Raw genomic sequence first — 20,152 nt, forward strand, 5'->3', positions numbered from 1 at the left:
AATGAAGGTAAATGATCAGAACCTATAAATCCAGTAATTCAGATATTAATGGCGGTTTTGCTTGGCACAGTGGCTAGCGCTGCTGCCTCACAGTGCCAGGGACCCAGGTTCGATTCCCGGCTTGGGTCACTGTCTGTGTGGAGTCTGCACATTCACCCCCGTGTCTGTGTGGGTTTCCTCTAGGTGCTTTGGTTTCCTCCCACTGTCCGTGCTGGTTAGGTGCTAAATTCTCCCTCAGTGTAACACGAACAGGCGCCGGAGTGTGACAACTGGGAAAATTTTCACAATAACTTCATTGCAGTGTTAATGTCAGCCTACCTGTGACACTAAAAACTGAAAATCTAGATTTCCAACAGAATTTTTGGGTATGGGGAGTAAATCCCAGTAACAGTGCCCGCGAAACTCTCAACGATTATCGTCAAACTCCACCTTTTTTTATTCATTCCTAGGACATGGGCGTTGCTGGCTGGGCCAGCATTTATTGCCCATCCCTAGTTGCCCTTGGAGGGCAGTTAAGAGTCAACCACATTGCTGTGGCTCTGGAGTCACATGTAGGCCAGACCGGGGTAAGGACGGCAGATTTCCTTCCCTAAAGGGTTTTTCCAACAATGGTTTCATGGTCATCAGTAGATTCTTAATTCCAGATTTTTTTCATTGAATTCAAGTTCCACCATCTGCCGTCGTGGGATTCGAACCCGGGTCCCCAGAACATTAGCTGAGTTTCTGGATTGATAACACAGTGACAATACCATTGGGCCAACACTTCTCCAGAACCAGGGACTGTACAACGTTGTCAGCCCTACTGACCTGTATGTGTTTACAATCATGTCCTCGAGCGGGTAATTGGATTCTCCGGAATGTGATCGGACATTTCAGGGACACCTTAATCGCCGTTTGTTCAACACCGTCCTCGCCGTTCAACCCAGGGTTACCAGACGACACCGCACTGCTGTTGAAGTTCCGCTTGACTGATTTGTAGAAAAATTAAAGCATTTACAACATTGACTAAAGACAAAACACATCCCTCAGATTGTAGAATCATAGATATCCTACAGTTCAGGAGGCCGCCATTCGGCCCATCGAATCTGCACCGACAACAATCCCACCCAGGCCCCATCAGCGTAACCCCTAGCTAGTCTCCCTGACATTAAGGGACAATTTAGCATGGCCAATCCACCTAACCTGCACATCTTTAGACTGGGGGAAGAAACCGGAGCACCCAGAGGAAACACATAGACACGGGGAGAACATGTAAACTCCACACAGAAGGTGAACGGAGGCTGGAATCGAACCCAGTTCCCTGGCACTGTGTACAAGATGCTAAATTGTCCCTTCGTGTCCAAAGATGTGCAGGTTAGGATGGGCTATGCTAAATGTGTGGGGTTACAGAGATAGGGCCTGGGTAAGTCACTCTGTCAGAGAGTCAGTGCAGATTCAATGGGCCAAATGGCCTCTCCTGCACTGTGGGGATTGTCATATTCTATGAGTAGAATGTTGATCTGTTACCACAGAAGGACGTTGAATCAGGCTTCAACTGAATGAGTTTCTGGAGTGAGATGGTATTGAACATAGAACAGTACAGCACAGGAACAGGCCCTTCGGCCCACCATGTTGTGCCGAACATGATGCCAAATTAAACTCATCCCTTCTGCCTGCCCTTGCTCCATAATCTCTCTATTCCTTGCATATTCACATACTTATCTAAAAGCCCCTTAAAGTTAGAGAATGGGGCTGTAGTTAAAAAGAAAATCGACCTGATGGCCAAGTACTCACTTTTTGTTATACAATGTTCTGCAGGAAGGAGTCTCTTCTTCAGAAGACCCTGCAGTACTGAACGAACTGAAGGTCTGTGCACCAACTGCAGCACAAACAGATGCGACTGCAAGGGATAAAAACATCAGAATATCATAAAAACATAAGCACCAGGAGGAGTAGGCCATCTGGCCCCTCGAGCCTGCTCCACCATTCAATAAGATCATGGCTGATCTTTTCGGGGACTCAGCTCCACTTACCCACCCGCTCACCCTTAATTTCTTTATTGTTCAAAAATCCATCTATCCTTGCCTTAAAAACATTCAATGAGGTAGCCTCAACTGCTTCACTGGGCAGGGAATTCCACAGATATATAATGCTTTGTGTGAAGAAGTTCATCCTCAACTCAGTCCTAAATCTGCTCCCCCTTATTTTGAGGCCATGCCCCCTAGTTCTAGTTTCACCCACCAGTGGAAACAACTTCCCTGCTTCTATCTTATCTATTCCCTTCATAATCTTATATATTTCTATAAGATCCACCCCCCCCCATTGTTCTAAATTCCAATGAGTATAGCCCCAGTCTACTCAGTCTCTCCTCAAAAGCCAACCCTCTCAACTCCAGATTTAACCTAGTGAATCTCCTCTGCATCCCCTCCAGTACCGTATATCCTTTCTCAAATAAGGAGACCAAAACTCTACACAGTTTTGTCATTCAAGTCAAAGGCAGAAAAAGAAAAACTGCAAGATTTACAATCTATATTAACGATTTGGATACAGGGATCGAAAGCTCTGTAGCCAAATTTGCAGATGACACAAAAATAGGCCAGACAGTAAGATGCAATGAGGAAAAAGGAACCTTACAAATGGATATAGGTAGATTAGGAGAGTGGACCAAAATGTGGCAAATGGAGTCTAACGTGGTTGGGAAGGTGATTTATTATCTAAATCAGGAGAGACTTTGGGATGCAGAGGGATCTGGGAGTCCTCGTTCATGAGTCACAGAAAACTAGAGTGCAGGTACAGCAGATAATGAAGAAAGCAAATGGGGTGTTGTCATTTATAACTAAAGGAATAGAATATAAAGGTAAGGAAGTATTGTTGCAACTGTACAAGGCATCAGTGAGGCCCCACTTAAAGTATTGTGCACAGTTTTGGTCCCCTTATTTGAGGAAAGATGGCATTGGAGGCAGTTCAGAGAAGGTTCACCAGATTGATTCCAGAGATGGGGAGGGTTTGTTGTATGAAGAGAGATTGAACAGTTTGGGCCGAAACTCTCTGGAATTTAGAAGAATGAGGGAAGATTAAATTGAGGTTTACAAGATGATAAAAGGTGTGGATAAAGTAGACGTGGAGCGGACGCTTCCTCTTGTGGGACATTCTAGGTCAAGAGGTTATAGTCTTTGGATAAGGGGCAGCAAATTTAAAACAGAGTTGAGGAGAAACTACTTATCCCAAAGGGTTGTGAATCTGTGGAATTCGCTCCCCAAAGTGCGGTGGTTGCTGGGACAGTGAGTAAATTTAACGAGGAGTTCACAGATTTTTCATTGGTAATGGGTTGTAGGGTTATCGGGAGAAGGCAGGAAAATGGGATGAGGAGCATATCAGCCATGATCGAATGAATGGTGGCGTGGACTCGATTGGCTGAATGGCCTAATCCTGCTCCTATATCTTACAAACTTAAGAGCTTCTAATAACATGGATACATGAGAGATGAGGAAGACTGGATGTTGTGGGTGGAAGGATGAATAATTAAGGACAAGGACTGTCAGTTTTAACCTGCAGTGAGAGCCAATGAAGGGATGACGGCGAGAGGTGAAATAGAACAACATGGGAGGGGAGTTATACTCACACAGCAGCAGGCTGTCACTGTAATCTGAATGGTGTTCCGCCCTGGCTGACACACGTGCTTCAAGTAGAGGGGCTTGTGGGAGGTCTTATTGTCCCCGCGTTCGATGGTCAGGGGAGTTGCGTTCACGCTAACTTGTACAGAGGCTGGCCAGTTTGTGTTCATCTGCCTGTCCTCATGGTGATAACATTTGAACTGCAGTTCCAGATCTGGCCTGAAGGATATAGATGGCACAGCGTGCATTAAATCTATTAAGTTGTTGGTACAGCAAATGCAAGCTCTGTTTCAGATATTCTGCATCCTTTTCAAATAGACCAAAGATCTGTTTCCCCACTATTGTCAAACACTACCATGCCAGGTACAGTAAAGGCAAATCTTACCTCCGCAATGTGCCTTGAGAACAGTGCTCCCTCATACCTTTATGGGCAGCACGGTGGTTGGCACTGCTGCCCCACAGCGCCAGGGACCCGGGTTTGATTCCCAGCTTAGTTCACTGTCTGTGCGGAGTCTGCATGTTCTCCCCGTGTCTGCTGGGTTTCCTCCAAAAGATGTGCAGTTTAGGGGGTTTGGCCATGCTACATTGCCCCTTAGTGTCCCCAGGATGCATAAATTCCAGGGATTATTGGGGTAAATATGTGGGGTCATGGGGATGGAGCCTGGGTAGGATTATGGTTGGTGCAGACCCGATGGGCTGAATGGCCTCCTTCTACACTATAGGGATTCTATACATAATGTTTTAATTTTTTTTAATATTTCACAACCGCTGGCCTTCTGAGGGAGGGACTGAATAATTTAGCCTTGAACCAGTTGTCAATTTATGGCCATTGTTTAATGGGAATTTTTTCACCTTGAGTCCTTCCAGACAACCTGATTCCCCCCATGCTGATGCTGTAGTTAAGAAAGCCCACTGAATCCTCTATTTTCTTAGGAGGTGAAGCAAATTTGGCATGTCAGCTACAACTCTCACCAATTTTTACAGATGCACCACAGAAAGCATTCTTTCTGGTTGTATCACAGCTTGGTATGGCTCCTGCTCTGCCCAAGACCGCAAGGAACTACAAAGGGCCGTGAACAATGCCCTGTCCATCGCTCAAACCAGCCTCCCATTGACTCCGTCTACACTTCCCGCTAACTCGGCAAAGCAGCCAGCATAATCAAGGACCCCACGCACCCTGGACATTCTCTCTTCCACTTCTTCCGTCAAAATAAGTCTCAGAACTGACTCAAGAATAGCTTCTTCCCTGCTGCCATCAGAATGGACCAACCTTATAGTAAGGTGATATTTCTCTACACCCTAGCTATGACTGTAACACTACATTCTGCACTCTCTCCTTCTCCCCAATGTACTCTGAATGATATGTTTTGTCCGTATAGCACACAAGGAACAATACTTTTCACTGTATACTAATAAATCAAATCAAATATTAAACTGATCTTTCTCTGCACCCTATCTGCGACTGTAACACTACATTCTGCACCCACTCCCTTCCTTCTTCCCTATGTACTCTATGATCAGTATGCTTTATCTATACAATGCGCACAAAACAATACTTTTCACTGTATCCCAGTACATGTGACAATAATAAATCAAATCAAACATAACACTTCCCGCCGTCACTCGGATTCCCGTCACTCTGACACGCGTGTTTTGCTGTCTCACTCACCTCCACATTAGCGTCTGGTGCACTGAGTGGCGGAGGTGAAAGACATGGTTGCTGACAGCCAGGTTGTGCTCCAGGCGGAACGGTTCCAATACCACACCATCACGCACGGGGAACGTCAGCCGCAGCTCGTCCGCCGGGTTTGCTGCAATCAGGAAAAACCCTTGCATCAGATTCTGCTCCCGCCCTCAGAAATAGGAGCGGGTAGTTGGGGGGATGAGGGGGTGGGGCCATTCGGCCCCTCCATCCTGATCCGCTACCATTTGATAACGTCATGCCTGACCTGATTGTGCTCTCTCCAACTTCCTCACTGTTCCCCTGAAACCTTCACCCACTTGTCCATCAAGGGCAGCAGGGACCCAGGTTTGATTCCCCGTTGGGTCACTGTCTGTGAGTTCGCACATTCTCCCCCGTGTCTGTGCTGATTTCCTCCAGGTGCTCCGGTTTCCTCCCACGTCCCACAGAAAGATGTGCAGGTTAGGTGCATTGGCCATGCTAAACTGTCCCTTAGTGGCCCGGGATGCAAAGATTAGAGGGAGTAGTGGGGTAAATATGTGGGGTTACGGGGACCGGGCCTGGGTGGGATTGGTGTTGGTGCAGACTCAATGGGCCGAATGGTCTCCTTCTGCACTGTAGCATTTCTATGATTGTATGAAATTCAAACTCAGTCCCGACCTACAACCTCTGGAGAATAGAATCCAATGGACTAACCACCTTCTGAGAGAAACATAGACACAGAAGAACAAGGAATAGGAGTAGGCATCTGGCCCCTTAAGCCTGCTCTGCCATTCAATAAGATCATGGCTTACCTTTTTTGTGGACTCAGCTCCACTTACCCACCCGCTCACCATAACCCTTAATTCCTTTACTGTTCAAAAATCTACCTATCTTTGCCTTGAAAACATTCAACAAGGTAGCCTCAACTGGGCAGGGAATTCCACAGATTCACAACCCTTTGTGTGAAGAAGTGGATTGGTCGTGCTAAATTGCCCCTTACTGTCAGGGGTACTAGCAGTGTAAATACATGGGGTTACAGAGATAGGGGGTGGGTGGGACTGTGGTCGGTGCAGACTTGATGGGCCGAATGGTCTCCTTCTGCAATGCAGGGATTCTATGATAAGCTGCTCCTCAACTCAGTCCTAAACATACTCCCCTTTATTTTGAGACCATGCCCCCTAGTTCTAATTTCATGGCTGATCGTCAAATTCAATATGCCAATCCCCTCCCTTTCTCCCCCCAGATCCCTTAATCCCTTTAGTCCCAAGAGCTACATCTAATTTCTTTTTGAAATCACACAATGTTTAGCCTCAAGTACATTCTGTAAGGAAATTCACAACACTTTTCAAGTTTATTTATTAGTCACAGAATGTCCAAGGACGTGCGGGTTAGGTGGATTGGCCATGCTAAATTACCCCTTAGTTTCCAAAGTTGTGCTGGTTAGATGGATTGGCCCTGCTAAATTGTCCCTTAGTGTCCAAAGATGTCCAAGTCAGGTGGATTGGCCATGCTAAATTGTCCCTTAGTGTCCAAAGATGTGCAGGTTAGCGGTATTGGCCATGCTAAATTGTCCTTTAGTGTCCAAAGATGTGCAGGTCAGGTGGATTGGCCATGCTAAATTGTCCCTTAGTGTCCAAAGATGTGCAGGTTAGGGGTATTGGCCATGCCAAATTGTCCCTTAGTGTCCAAAGATGTGCAGGTTAGGTGGATTGGCCATGCTAAATTGCCCCTTAGTGTCCAAAGATGTTCAGGTTAGGTGGATTGTCCACCCTAGTATCAGGAGATTAGCGGAGTAAATATGTGGGGTTATGGGGTTAGAGCCTGGGTGGGATTGTGGTTGGTGCCGATTCGATGGGTTGAATAGCCTTCTCCTGCGCTGTAGGGATTCTTTGATTCCGATTTCCCGGCCCACTCCTCACTCCCCTCACAATCATTCTGTAGCCTCGCTCTACCCTTCCAGTCTAGCCGTGCGCAATTACATGACAAGATTTTCAACATTACCTGTGGGGGGCGGAGGAAGACTGTTGAGGTTGGGCTTTATATCCGGTAGGAAGGGTGACTTGACGTCCTGCCCTGGTGACATGTACGGAGGAATATTGCTCCCCGGAGTCATCGGTGGTGTTGGATTTCCCGATATGGGGGAGTTGGGGTAACCCGGCATGGACCTCGCAGGCTGAAACACAAATTGTGGGGATTATTTCCTTATTCAAATCTGTGACCCAGGTAAACATTCATCCACACACACATAAACCCTCAACCCTGCCTCAGAATTCAGCTAGAAGCAAAATGGTGGAAGTTCCCCTGATGTATCTCCGAATGCAGAGTTGAGAGTCAGGTTTAGCCCCTTGTAATCAGGCAATTGAGGTGGGCTTGTTAGAGCATGAACTCCCTGATTAAGGGCCTTGTCTTTTGTTTCGGGCAGTTATCCTCCTTTGAGGGAGCTGCCTTTTTTGAGTTGCCCCGAAGTAAAGTTGATTTTGTTTATTTGATTAAACACAAAAGGATATCTCTGATTAAGGGCCAAATTGATGGGCCGATCGGGGAGCCTTTTGCTTTGTGCTTAACCAGGCATGCCAGTTCCTCTGGGACTCCTAGTGTAGACTGAAACTCTTTGTATGCTGTTGTCAGACTTGTAAATAAAGGGATTTTGGTGAAGGGACTTCAACCTCCGAGGATGTAATACAGCCCTCAACATCGCACCCTATTTAATTTAATTCATTCATGGGACATGGGCGTCGCTGGCTGGGGAGCATTTGTTGCCCTTGGAGGGCAGTTGAGAGTCAACCATATTTCTGTGGCTCTGGAGTCACATGTAGGCTAGACCGGGTAAGGACGGCAGATTTCCTTCTCAAGAGGACAGGCTGGATGGCATGGTGGCACAGTGGTTAGCACTGCTACCTCAGGGCACCAGGCATCCGGGTTCAGTTCCCGGTTTGGGTCACTGTCTACGTGGAGCCTGCACATTCTTCCCATGTCTGCGTGGGTTTCCTCGGGTGCTCCGGTTTCCTCCCACACTCCAAAGATATACAGGTTAGGTTGATTGGCCATGCTGAATTGACCCTAGTTTTGGGACGAAATGGAAGGGGAGGTATGTGGGATAGGGTGGAATTGTTGTCAGTGCAGTCTCAATGGGCCAAATGACCTCCTTCCCTACTGTAGAGATTCTGTGATATAAGTGAACCAGATGGGACAATCGACAATGGTTTCACGGTCATCGGTAGATTCTTAATTCCAGATTTTTTTTTAAACTGAATTCAAATTCCACCATCTGCCGTGATGGGATTCACACCTGGGTCCCCAGAACATTAGCTGGGTTTCTGGATTTATAGTCTAGCGATAATACCACAAGGCCATTTGGAATCCATCCCTCAGTAAGCTGCTGTGATTGAGAAAGAGTGACTGGACTATACAACAACAACTTGTATTTTCTCTCGCACCTTTCATAGAACAAAGAAAAACAAAGGTTCTCCGTGGTTACATTATAAACCAAAGTACGACACCAAGCAGTTGAGAGTCAACCACATTGTTGTGATATTAGCTTGGATGATCAAAAGCTTGGTCAAAGAGGTAGGAGCATCTGCAAGTAGGAGACAGAGTGAGGTGGAGAGGGTGAAGAAGGGAATTCCAGAGCTTGGGGCCCCCGGATAGCTGAAGGCATGGCTGCCAATGGTGGTACGATAAAAATCAGTGATGCTCGAGAGGCCGGAATGTATATGGGCATAGAGATTTTGGAGAGTTGTGTGGGCTGGAGGTGATATGGGCGCAGTGGTTAGCATTGCTGCCTCATAGTGTCAGGGACCCCGGTTTGATTCCTAGCGTGGGTCACCCGGTGCGGAGTCCTCACGGGTTTCCTCTGGGTGCTCCGGTTTCCTCCCACAGTCCGAATATATGTAAATTAGGTGAATTGGCCATGCCAAATTGACCCTAGGGGGATTAGGAGGGTAAACGTGTGGGGTTACGGGGATAGGATGACATGGGAAAAAAAAGGTTGAGAATTTAAAAGGTGAGATGTTGTTTGACCAGGAGTCAGATGGGACTGTCAGGTAGTGGTGGGTGTTCTCAGCATAGAGGTGAAAACAAACACTGTTGCTATGTATGCAGATACCAAAGAAGGGTGGTGGGGGCAAGGTTAGATCCAGAGGTACTGGTGTAGAAGCCGGAGAGGCCATTGATGGTGATGCACTAACTATGATTCGATAGATAAATAAGAGTAGACGGATAAGGAACCAGATGTCCCCCTTGGAGGCAGTTGAGAGTCAACCACATTGCTGTGGCTCTGGAGTCACATGTAGGCCAGACCGGGTAAGGACGGCAGATTTCCTTCCCTAAAGGACATTAGTGAACCAGGTGAGTTTTTCTGACAATCGACAATGGTTTCAAGGTCTTCAGTAGATTCTTAGTTTTTTTTAAAGTTTATTTATCAGCGTCACAAGTAGGCTTACATTAACACTGCAATGAAGTTACTGTGAAATCCCCTAGTCCTGTGCCTGTTCGGGTACACTGAGTGAGAATTTAGTATCTAACCAGCACACCTTTTGGACTGTGGGAGAAATCCCGTGCAGACATGGGGGATTAGGAGGTTAAATGTGTGGTTAAGGGGATAGGGTGGCATGGGAAAAGAAGGTCGAGAATTTAAAAAGTGAGACGTTGTTTGACCAGGAGCCAAACACAGACAGTGACCCAAGCTGGGAATCGAACCTGCGTCCCTTTTTTATTGAATTCAAATTCCACCAGGGAGGAGATAGCCTAGTGGTATTATCGCTTGACTATTAACCCAGAAACTCAGCGAATGTTCTGGGGTCCAGGGTTCGAATCCCACCACGGCAGATGGTGGAATTTGAATTCAATAAAAATCTGGAATTAATAATCTACTGATGACCATGAAACCATTGTCAATTGTTGGGAAAACCCATCTGGTTCACTAACGCTGTTTAGGGACAGAAATCTGCTGTCTTTATCCGATCTGGCCGACTTGTGACTCCAGAGCCACATCCATTTGGTTGACTCTCAACTGCCCTCCAAGGGCAATTAGGGATGGGCAATAAATGCTGGCCCAGCCAGCGATGCTCATGTCCCACTAATGAATTTTGAAAAAACCCCATCTGCTGTGGAGGGATTCGAACCAGGGTCCCCAGATCTATCAGTCCCACTCAGCTGGTTGAGTGCTCAAACCATGTCAAAGGCTACAGACAGATCGGGATGGACAAATGATTTGAGAGGTTGTGTGGGGGGAGATAAATGCAGTCAGAGCAGCTAAGTTGCTCTTACAGAGAGCCAGCAAAGCGCAGATGGGCCGAATGGCCTTCTTTGGCACCCTGACCATTCAATGAGTCAGTTAACCCATTGAGCATGCAAACCTCCAAATTCTGTGGGAATTACAGGAAGGGGTGACTCCTCAAAGGATTGCATGGCAGGCACGAAGCTTGCTACTCTCGCAGTCAGAGGTGGAATGCCGAATTCGTACGTACCCCATTAATATTGGCCTGAGGGTAGTTACTGTAGTTGACCCCTGCAAAGCTGTTAGTCTGGCCATTGTACTGCTCTGACGGCTGTGAAAGACAAAAAGGCACAAGAGATGCTGCCGTAAGCCGCTCTAAACATCACAGGACAATTCATCATCTGCACAGTTTGCTGAGTCAACAGTACATGGGGATTGCTGCCTGATTTTGTCCATCCCAAGAGGTCTGTAGACTACCTAGCCAGTTCTTTGCGCAAACTGCTGCTCTCCACACACAAATATGGCCACCAGAGTTGGACTCGGTGGGGAGATATTTTTACAGATGCACCATAGAAAGCATTCTTCCCAGTTGTATTACAGCTTGGTTTGGCTCCTGCTCTGCCCAAGACCACAAGGAACTACAGAAAGTCGTGAATGCAACCCAATCCATCACGCAAACCGGCCTCCCATCCATGGATTCCGTCTACACTTCCCACTGCCTCGAGAAAAGCAACCAGCATAATCAAGGACCCAACACACCCCGGACATTCTCTCTTCCATCTTCTTCCATCGGGAAAAAGATACAAAAATCTGAGGTCATGTACCAACCAACTTAAGAACAGCTTCTTCCCTGCTGCCATCAGACTCTTGAATGGATCTACTTTGTACTAAGTTGATCTTTCTCTACACCTGAGCTATAACTGTAACATTACATTCTGCACTCTCTCCTTTCCTTCTCTATGAACGGTATGCTTTGTATAGTGAACAAGAAACAATATATTTCACTGTATGCTAATATATGTGACAATAATAAATCAAATCAAATAGCCTTGGTTAGGCCGCATTTGGAGTATTGAGTGCAGTTCTGGTCGCCACAGTACCAGAAGAATGTGGAAGCTTTGGAGAGAGTGCAAAGAGGGTTCACCAGGATGTTGCCTGGTCTCAAGGGTGTTGGCTATGAGGAGAGGTTGGATAAACTAGGATTGTTTTCACTGGAAAGACGGAGGCTGAGGGGAGACCTGATAGAGGTCTACAAAAGTATGAGAGGCGCAGACAGGGTGGATAGTCAGAGGCTTTCCCCAGGGTGGAAGTGTCAATTACAAGGGGGCACAGGTTCAAGGTGAGAGGGGGGAAGTTTAAGGGAGATGTGCAGGATTTTTCACACAGAGTGGTGGGTGCCTGGAACACGCTGCCAGAGTGGGTGGCGGAAGCAGGCACATTGGCAACATTTAAGAGGCATCTGGATTGTACATAAATAGGGAGGGAATAGAGGGATACAGAAAGGGTAAGGGGAGAAAGTTCTTTTTAGTTTAGTTAGGACATCATGATAGGCACGGGCTTGGAGAGCCCTGTACCCTTGTTCTTTTATAAACTTCCCACCACGTCCTCAAAAGATACTGGCAATTTTAACTCTGATTACACATCTCTGACCTCAGCTCCTTCACCGTCCCAGGTGCAGCATAGAAATCTCCCCCAGTTAAAAATTGGGAAGAACGGGGCCGTTGGTTTTGGCTCCTGCTCCCTTGTTCCCGACTCCATCTTGCTCCCCCTTGGAACAGTCGGAGATTAAGCCGGTGTGTTCACAACCTTGACGTCACATTGCTTCCTCCGACCAGCATCAAGAAGACCACCTGTTTGCAACTCCGTAACACAGGTCCCCATCTCAGCTGTTCTGCTGCTGAAACCTTCATCTATGTCTCTATCACCTCTAGATTCGACTGTTCCAATGCACTGGGATTCCCTTCCTATGCCTCCTATCTTGTATTTGGTGTCTGACCTCACGTCTGCTTTGGTATCTCAGTCATTAGTTAGTTCCATCACATTTCTGTTCAGCTCCGAGGGACATTTCCTTTCGTTAGTGTCCCAAAGGTTAGGGGCAATTAGCCATGCTAAATTGCCCCTTAGTGTCCAAAGATGTGCAGGTTAGATGGATTGGCCATGCTAAATTGCCCCTTAGTGTTCAAAGACGTGCAGGTTAGGTAGATTGGCCATGTCAAATTGTGTGGGGATAGGGTGGTGACTGGGACAGGGCAGGGGGGAGCGGGGTTTGGTTGTGGGTTGGGGGGGGGGCTGCGGGCAGCTGGATAAGATACTCTGTTGGAGAGCGAGTGCAGATTCAGTAGGCTGAATGGCCTCCTTCTGCACTGAAGGGATTTTATATTCCATTTGCTTCTGGACTTTTGGGTCACTCCCATCGTGTTCTTTGTTTCATTGCAGGTTCCCAGTGTTCAGTAACTTGGTAAGACAAACAGAGGTGAAATGATAAGCACAGACAGGAATATAGGAGGTAGAAGCTGTATTCTTGTTATCAGAGCGCTTTGCAAGAAGCCCTCATCTCACCGATCAGGGACTGTGTGGACCCAGTAACGTAGTCACTGAGTGAGGTGATGAATTATTGCATTGCAACTGTCCAAAGAGACCACAGGACACAATTCAATAATCTAAATAATACAATCTGGGTTTTTTTAAAATTTATTTATGGGACATGGACATTGCTGGCTGGCCAGAATTTATCACCCATCCCTAGTTGTCCTTGTTCAGACGGCTGTTGAGAGTCAACCACAATGCTCTGGCTCTAGAATCACATGTAGCCCACACCAGATAAGGATCAATAGTCTCATAGGGGAGTCCGTGGCCTAGTGGTATTATCACTAGACCATTAAACCAGAAACTCAGCTCATGTTCTGGGGACCCGGGTTCGAATCCTGCCACGGCAGATGGTACAATTTGAATTCAATAAAAAAAATCTGGAATTAAGAATCTTCTGACGACCATGAAACCATTGTCGATTGTCGGAAAAACCCAGCTGGTTCACTAATGTCCTTTAGGGAAGAAAATCTGCTGTCCTTACTCCAAAGCCACAGCCATGTGATTAACTTGACATTGCCCTCTGAACAAGGGCAACTAGGAATGGGTAATAAATGCTGGCCAGCCAGTGATGCCTATGTCCCATAAACTAATATAAAAAATATGTCATTGAGGGAAGGACTTTTGCCGTCCTTACCCGGTCTGGCCATTATGTGACTCCAAAACCACAGCAATGTGGTTTACTCTCAACTGCCATCGGGCAACTAGGGATGGGCAATAAATGCTGGCCCAGCCAGCAATGCCCATATCCCATGAATGAAGAAATAAATTCCCCCCAGGGTCTCGCAAGAAAGCAAATTATTGTTGAAACATTGTCACTGCTTTCAGGCTGGCAAGTGCAAAAGTCAATTTTCAATTGAAAACATGAATTTTCAGAGCTACAGAGGTTTACAGCATGGAAACAGGCCCTTTGGCCCAACTTGTCCATGCCGACCCTTTTTTTTAAACCACTGAGCTAGTCCCAATTGCCCATGTTTGGCCCATATCCCTCTATACCCATTGTATCCATGTAACTGTCTAAATGTTTCTTAAAAGACAACATTGTGCCCGCCTCTACCAGTACCTCTGGCAACTCATTCCAGACACTCACCACCCTCAGTGAAAAAATTGCCTCTCTGGACCCTTTTGTATCTCTCCCCTCTCACCTTAAACCTATGCCCTCTAATTTTAGACTCCCCTACCTTTGGGAAAAGATATTGACTATCTAGCTGATCTGTGCCCCTCATTATTTCATAGACCTCTATAAGATCACCCCTCAGCCTCCTACACTCCAGGGAAAAAAGTCCCAGTCTATCGAGCCTCTCCTTATAACTCAAACAATTAAGTCCCGGTAGCATCCTCGTAAATCTTTTCTGCATTTTTTCTAGTTTAATAATATCCTTTCTCTGATAGGGTGACCAGTACACAGTTCATATCCCATGCCACTAATGTTCTTACCTTGTAATACTGCCCCATTGAACCAGGGGGCATGGGGTACTGTCCTGTGCCTTGCTGGCCTGGCATCCGATGCGCAGGGTAGTTTGGAGAAGGAATAGACCGCTGAGGGTTGGCAGGAGGGTACTGGCTGGGCTGGCTCGGGTACTGGCTGTTGGGAGCATACTGCTGCCCAGGATAGCTTTGCTGCAGGAAGGGTTAAGAGTAGAACTGCGGGTTAATGATATCAACAGGCTCTCCCCCACGTGCTCCCCCCTCCCACACCCCACCCACACACACAAATCTCACCGGCTTCCAATATACGAGGACTACCCTCCCCAACTCGAGATTGCCCTTCAGACGAAAGAGCAACACAGTTCCCCGATCTTTCATAGAACCCCTACAGTGCAGGAGGAGGCCATTCAGCCCACCGACCAAAATCCACCTGAGCCCCATTCCCATAGACCCACATATTTACCCTGCTAATCCCCCTGACACGAGAGTCAATTTAGCATGGCCAATCCACCCAACCTACACATCTTTGGATACTAAGGGGCAATTTAGCATGGCCAATCCACCTAACCTGCACATCTTTTGGACTGTGGGAGGAAACTGGAGCGCCCGGAGGAAACTCCACACAGTGACCCAAGCCGGGAATCGAACCCGGATCCCTGGCGCTGTGAGGCAGCAGTGCTGATCACTGCCCACTCGACAACATTCAAAAGGAAAGACTTGCATTCGTATCACACACATATCCCTGACCATAGGTGAAGCCAGTGAAGAGCTTTTAGAAATATAGTCGCTGATGTGATATAGAAAACTCAGCAGTCAATTTACACAGAGCAAGATCCCATAAACAGCAACACAACAACAACCAGACAATCTGTTTGGGTTTGATTTGATTTATTATTGTCACATGTATTGGGACATAATGAAAAGTATTGTTTCTTGCGCGCTGTACTGCCAAAGTGTACCATTCATAGAGTGCATAGAGAAGAAGGAAAGGAGAGGGTACAGAATGTAATGTTGTAGTGACAGCTAGGGTTTAGAGAAAGATCAACTTAATATATTCTGATTTGATTTTGATTTATTATCATCACAAGTATTGGGACACCGTGAAAAGTATTGTTTGATTTATTATTGTCACATGTACTGGGATACAGTGAAAAGTATTGTTTGATTTATTACTGTCAGATTTATTGGGATACAGTGAAAAGTATTGTTTCTTGAACACTATACAGACCATTCATAGAGCACATAGGGGAGAAAGAAAGGAGATGGTGCAGAATATAGTGTTACAGTCATAGCTGTGTTGTATAGAAAGATCAACTTAATGCGAGGTAGGTCCATTCAAAAGTCTTCATGGCAGCAGGGAAGAAGCTGTTGTTGAGTCGGTTAGTACTGAGACCTTTGTATCTTTTTTCTTGACGGAAGAGGTAGAAGAGAGAATGTCTGGGGTGTATGGGCTCCTTAATTATGCTGGCTGCTTTTTCGACGCAGCAGAAAGTGTAGACAGAGTCAATGGATGGGAGAGTGGTTTGCCTGATGGACTGGGCTACATTCAAGACCCTTTGTAGTTTCTTGCGGTCGTGGTCAGAGCAGGAGCCCATACCAAGCAGTGATACATCCAGAAAGGATGCTTTCTATGGTGCATCTGTAAAAACTGGTGAGAGTTGTAGCAGACATGCCAAATTTCCTTAGCCTCCTGAGAAAGTTGATGTGTTCTGTTCCGTGTGATGTTGATTGGAGTGCAAATTTGGCCAGGACACCCAGGAGAACTCCGCTGCAGAACAGTGGTGTGGGATTCCCCCTCCCCATTCAACCTCCCCCCAACCCCAAGCAGGTACCAGAGCCCTCGCTTTCATATCCCACCTGTCGAATACCTGGGTACAAACAATACGAGGCACTGCGAGTACTCAAACTTCCAAGCTTTAATTACTTGCTGGCAAGGAGAACGCACATTCAATGCAATGCACTGAGAGGTATCCTTCTGATCCATACTGACAAAGGAGCAGCTCTAGTTCACTGTTTCTTTCTCTTTGGAATTTTGTTATTGAAAGGGTCTTATTTTCACCCTGTGGTCAAGGCTGGGAACAGTGTTTATGAAACTGACACAAGGTTTAGATTAGTCGCTTATCCTGCAAACACAAGCACTGGCCTCACTGAAGGCCTTGTTGATAAGAGTTGACAGAGTTGCTTTTTTGCTGTTGATTGATTTTCCAAACCAGCATCTGCAGTTTTTAACTGCTTTCTAGTATAGTTTCATGGCAACTCCACGGTGCTTTATTTGAAGTGAGCATCCTTAATCTTGCAGAACAAAGTGAATTAAATATTTGGCCATAGCTGGAATGACAATTTAATTTCCACATGCCCAAGAGACAGATAACAACAAATTACTATAATTAAACCACTTCTTTGTTAGTTATCTTTTAGTTCTGAGTATTTACTCCAATAGCAACCAGAATTCCTGGGGTATGATTCAGTAGTTCACCACTACTGAACCTTCAGTGCTGACCAATTTAGTGCATTACGTGACTATTGGACAATTTATTGGTTGGTGACTTCTTATTTATTCTGGGGGGACGTGAGCATTTATTTCCCATCCCTAATTGCCCTGATTAAAGGAGCCCTTACTAAGTCTGGAATGAAATGCTAGACTAACTAATAATGATCATGAAACTTACTACATTGTTGTTTCATTTTTAAAAAAATCTTAGAACAAGTTTTTTTTGGCTTGCATGGATAGCTAAATTAAACTGCACCATCATCCACTGCATAACATGTTTCCAACAAGTCTTCCTCACACAACGAAACTCTCAAACATCTCTCTTCACATATCCTGTTTTACCTTTCATCAACAATTCCATGTCCACATCGCTTCTCTGAAATTAAATTTTCCAAACCGTCAAAAATATTCCATGTTTTTTTCAGGTCCCTCATTTACTGATTAAAGCTTTGCAAACTATAAAAGCCTTTACAGTCTGCTTGTCTGACTGTGTCTGAAAAAGTGGAGGGAAAAGGACTAAAGGTGCGAGATGCGTCCCTTAGTTCGGGGACATTCCTGATTAAGTGGTTTATCAATAAATAGGCTGGGTTTAGAAGTTTGCATTAGGACTTACCTAGGTGTTGCTTTTTTGATTGTTCAATGTTAATGGGGAATACAGGGCAATAATAAATCAAACAATACTTTTCACTCTATCCCAGTACATGTGACAATAATAAATCAAACAACACTTTTCACTGTATCCCAATACATGTGACAATAATAAATCAAACAATACTTTTCACTGTATCCCAATACATGTGACAATAATAATCCAAACAATACTTTTCATTGTATCCCAATACATGTGACAATAATAAATCAAACAATACTTTTCACTGTATCCCAATACACGTGACGATAATAAATCAAATCATATCCCTCTTCAACGATGTTCAAATATACAAAGGAAAGTAGGAGAGACTGACTCTGGAAACAGCACCAACAGGTACAGTAAGGTGAGAATGATTCAGTGAGCTTACCTCATTGACAAAGGGCCTCTTTACCCCTTGGCTGGGGATCTGCTGATTTGGGCGGGATCCCGGGTACCCATGCTGTGGCATTCGCTGGTTTTGAGCGCTGAACATGGCATTGATGCCAGGGGGCCTGGAATGGCTCATGGACATGTGCGACATACCTGATGGCCCCATAGCACCGGCCACCCCTGCAGCGGCCATCCCCGTGGACATCTGGGCAGGGCCTCGGGGACCAGGGTGAGTCATGTACTGGCTGTTATAGGGCTGGGCTGTGCTTATCTGGGAAAGAGAAGCAGGATTGAAAAAACAAAAACGTTACAAGATGTTTGGCCGAAATTCTTGAATTCTTAATGTTTAGCCAATCCCTCCACCAATGGGAACAGTCTCAGAGTCCCTACAGTACAGGAGGAGGCCATTTGGCCCATTGAGCCTGCACTGACAACAATGCCACCTACATCCTATTTCTGTAACCCCACATATTTACTTTCCTAATCCCCCCCCCCGTACTCAGGGGCAATTTAGCATGGCCAATCCACCACCCTGCACATCTTTGGACTGTGGGCGGAAACCGGAGCACCCAGAAGAAACCCACACTGACACAGGGAGAATGTGCAGACTCTGCACAGACAGTGGCCCAGCCGGGAATTGAACCCAGGTCCCTGGCACTGTGAGGCAGCAGTGCTAACCACTGTGCCGCCCGTGGCTCCTCCAATTCTGGCTTCTTGAGCATTCCCAAAAATCCATCCCCGGTTCCCGCTGACCATCGGGTAATTCCAAGGTGACTCCTTACCGGTCCGTACTGGCTCATCTCTTGGTTCTGCTTCTCCTGCAGGGCGGCCACGGTTGCCGTGGCAGTGGCGGTTGCCGTGGCAGCTGCGGCAGCCACCGCTGCAGCTGCGGCAGCGGCCGCGGGCTGGGTGAAATGCGTCGGGGGCCTGGAGTGCGACGGGATGCCAATCCCGGCTGAACCATTTGGCCCACCGGGGTAACTGAAAGCAAGCAGACAGAGAGCGAGGGTTAAATCGAAGGAGGTGCTCAGAGCTGCCCTCCCGTTTGCACTCATTAATAAAACAGTCTTGGCCACAGTTCCCCTGTCATCATCGCTCTGTAGCCATTCAGCCCATAATGTCTGTGTTAGCACTGTTACCCACTCAAACCCCATTTCCATATCCCACTATATTCTCACAAGTATCCATTATTCTCCCTCTTTCTGGGATAAAGACTTACACACTCTAAACAACCATCTGAATATTTCTTAGAATCCCTGTACTGCAGGAGGAGGCCATTTGACCCATCAGGCCTGCACTGACCACAAACCCACATAGTCCCCAACTCCACGCATTTACCCTAGCTAGATTTTTAAGGACAGATCAACATCTGGCATGTGGGAGGCTTTCAAGTGCACATTGATAGGGATTCAGGACCGGCACAATCCTGTAAGGATGAAGAATAAGCATTGCAAGTTTTGGGAGCCTTGGATAACAAGAGATATTGTGAGCCTAGTCAAAGAGAAAAAGGAAGCATTTGTCAAGGCGAGGAGGCTGGGAACACACGAAGCAAGTGTGGAATACAAGGAAAGCAGAAAGAAACTTACGCAAGGAGTAAGGAAGGCTAAAAGGAGTCACGAAAAATCATTGGCCAGCAGAATTAAGGAAAATCCCAAGGCTTTTATATATATACATATGTATAAAGAGCAAGAGGGTAGCTAGGGACAGGGTTGCCCACTCAAGGAGGGAATCTATGCATGGAGCCAGAGGAAATGGACGAGGTATTAAATGAGTACTTTGTGTCAGTATTCACCAAAGAGAAGGACTTGGTCGATGAGGAATCTGGGAAAGGGTGTGTAGATAATTTGAATCATGTTGAGATCAAAAAGGAGGAGGTATTGGGGTTCTTGAGAGACATTAAGGTAGACAAGTCCCCAGGGCCTGATGGGATATACCCCAGAATACTGAGAGAGGCAAGGGATGAAATTGTTCGGGCCTTGAGAGAAATCTTTTATCCTCACTGGCTAAAAGTGAGAGTCATGTGCTGGCTGTGATAGGGCTGGGCCGTGCTTATCTGGGAAACGGGATTGAGAAAACAAAAATGTTACAAAACAGTTGGAGTTCTTAACATTTAGCCATTCGAAACGAGGACAGTCCCTTAGGTATGCTCAAT

At 46.3% G+C, this 20,152-nt stretch overlaps 1 protein-coding gene across 3 annotated transcripts in view; it reads right to left on the reverse strand.

Annotated features, from left to right (window-relative positions):
* Positions 1-20,152, reverse strand: part of LOC145361288 (zinc finger MIZ domain-containing protein 1-like) — a 133,582-nt gene that overhangs the window by 39,279 nt on the left and 74,151 nt on the right. For 2 of the 3 annotated variants that reach the window (XM_080216932.1, XM_080216934.1), the window contains 9 exons: positions 18,783-18,981; positions 17,999-18,271; positions 14,498-14,680; positions 10,725-10,805; positions 7,258-7,429; positions 5,263-5,404; positions 3,602-3,812; positions 1,774-1,879; positions 808-968 (listed from right to left, as the gene is read on the reverse strand). In XM_080216932.1, the coding sequence (XP_080073058.1) occupies positions 808-968; positions 1,774-1,879; positions 3,602-3,812; positions 5,263-5,404; positions 7,258-7,429; positions 10,725-10,805; positions 14,498-14,680; positions 17,999-18,271; positions 18,783-18,981 (1,528 nt within the window). The remainder of the gene's footprint in view (positions 1-807; positions 969-1,773; positions 1,880-3,601; positions 3,813-5,262; positions 5,405-7,257; positions 7,430-10,724; positions 10,806-14,497; positions 14,681-17,998; positions 18,272-18,782; positions 18,982-20,152) is intronic. The other variant, XM_080216933.1, reaches the window with a different exon arrangement.

The sequence above is a fragment of the Carcharhinus amblyrhynchos genome, chromosome 34 (assembly GCF_965287045.1).
Source record: "Carcharhinus amblyrhynchos chromosome 34, sCarAmb.v2.hapA, whole genome shotgun sequence".
Classification (NCBI taxonomy): Eukaryota; Metazoa; Chordata; class Chondrichthyes; order Carcharhiniformes; family Carcharhinidae; genus Carcharhinus; species Carcharhinus amblyrhynchos.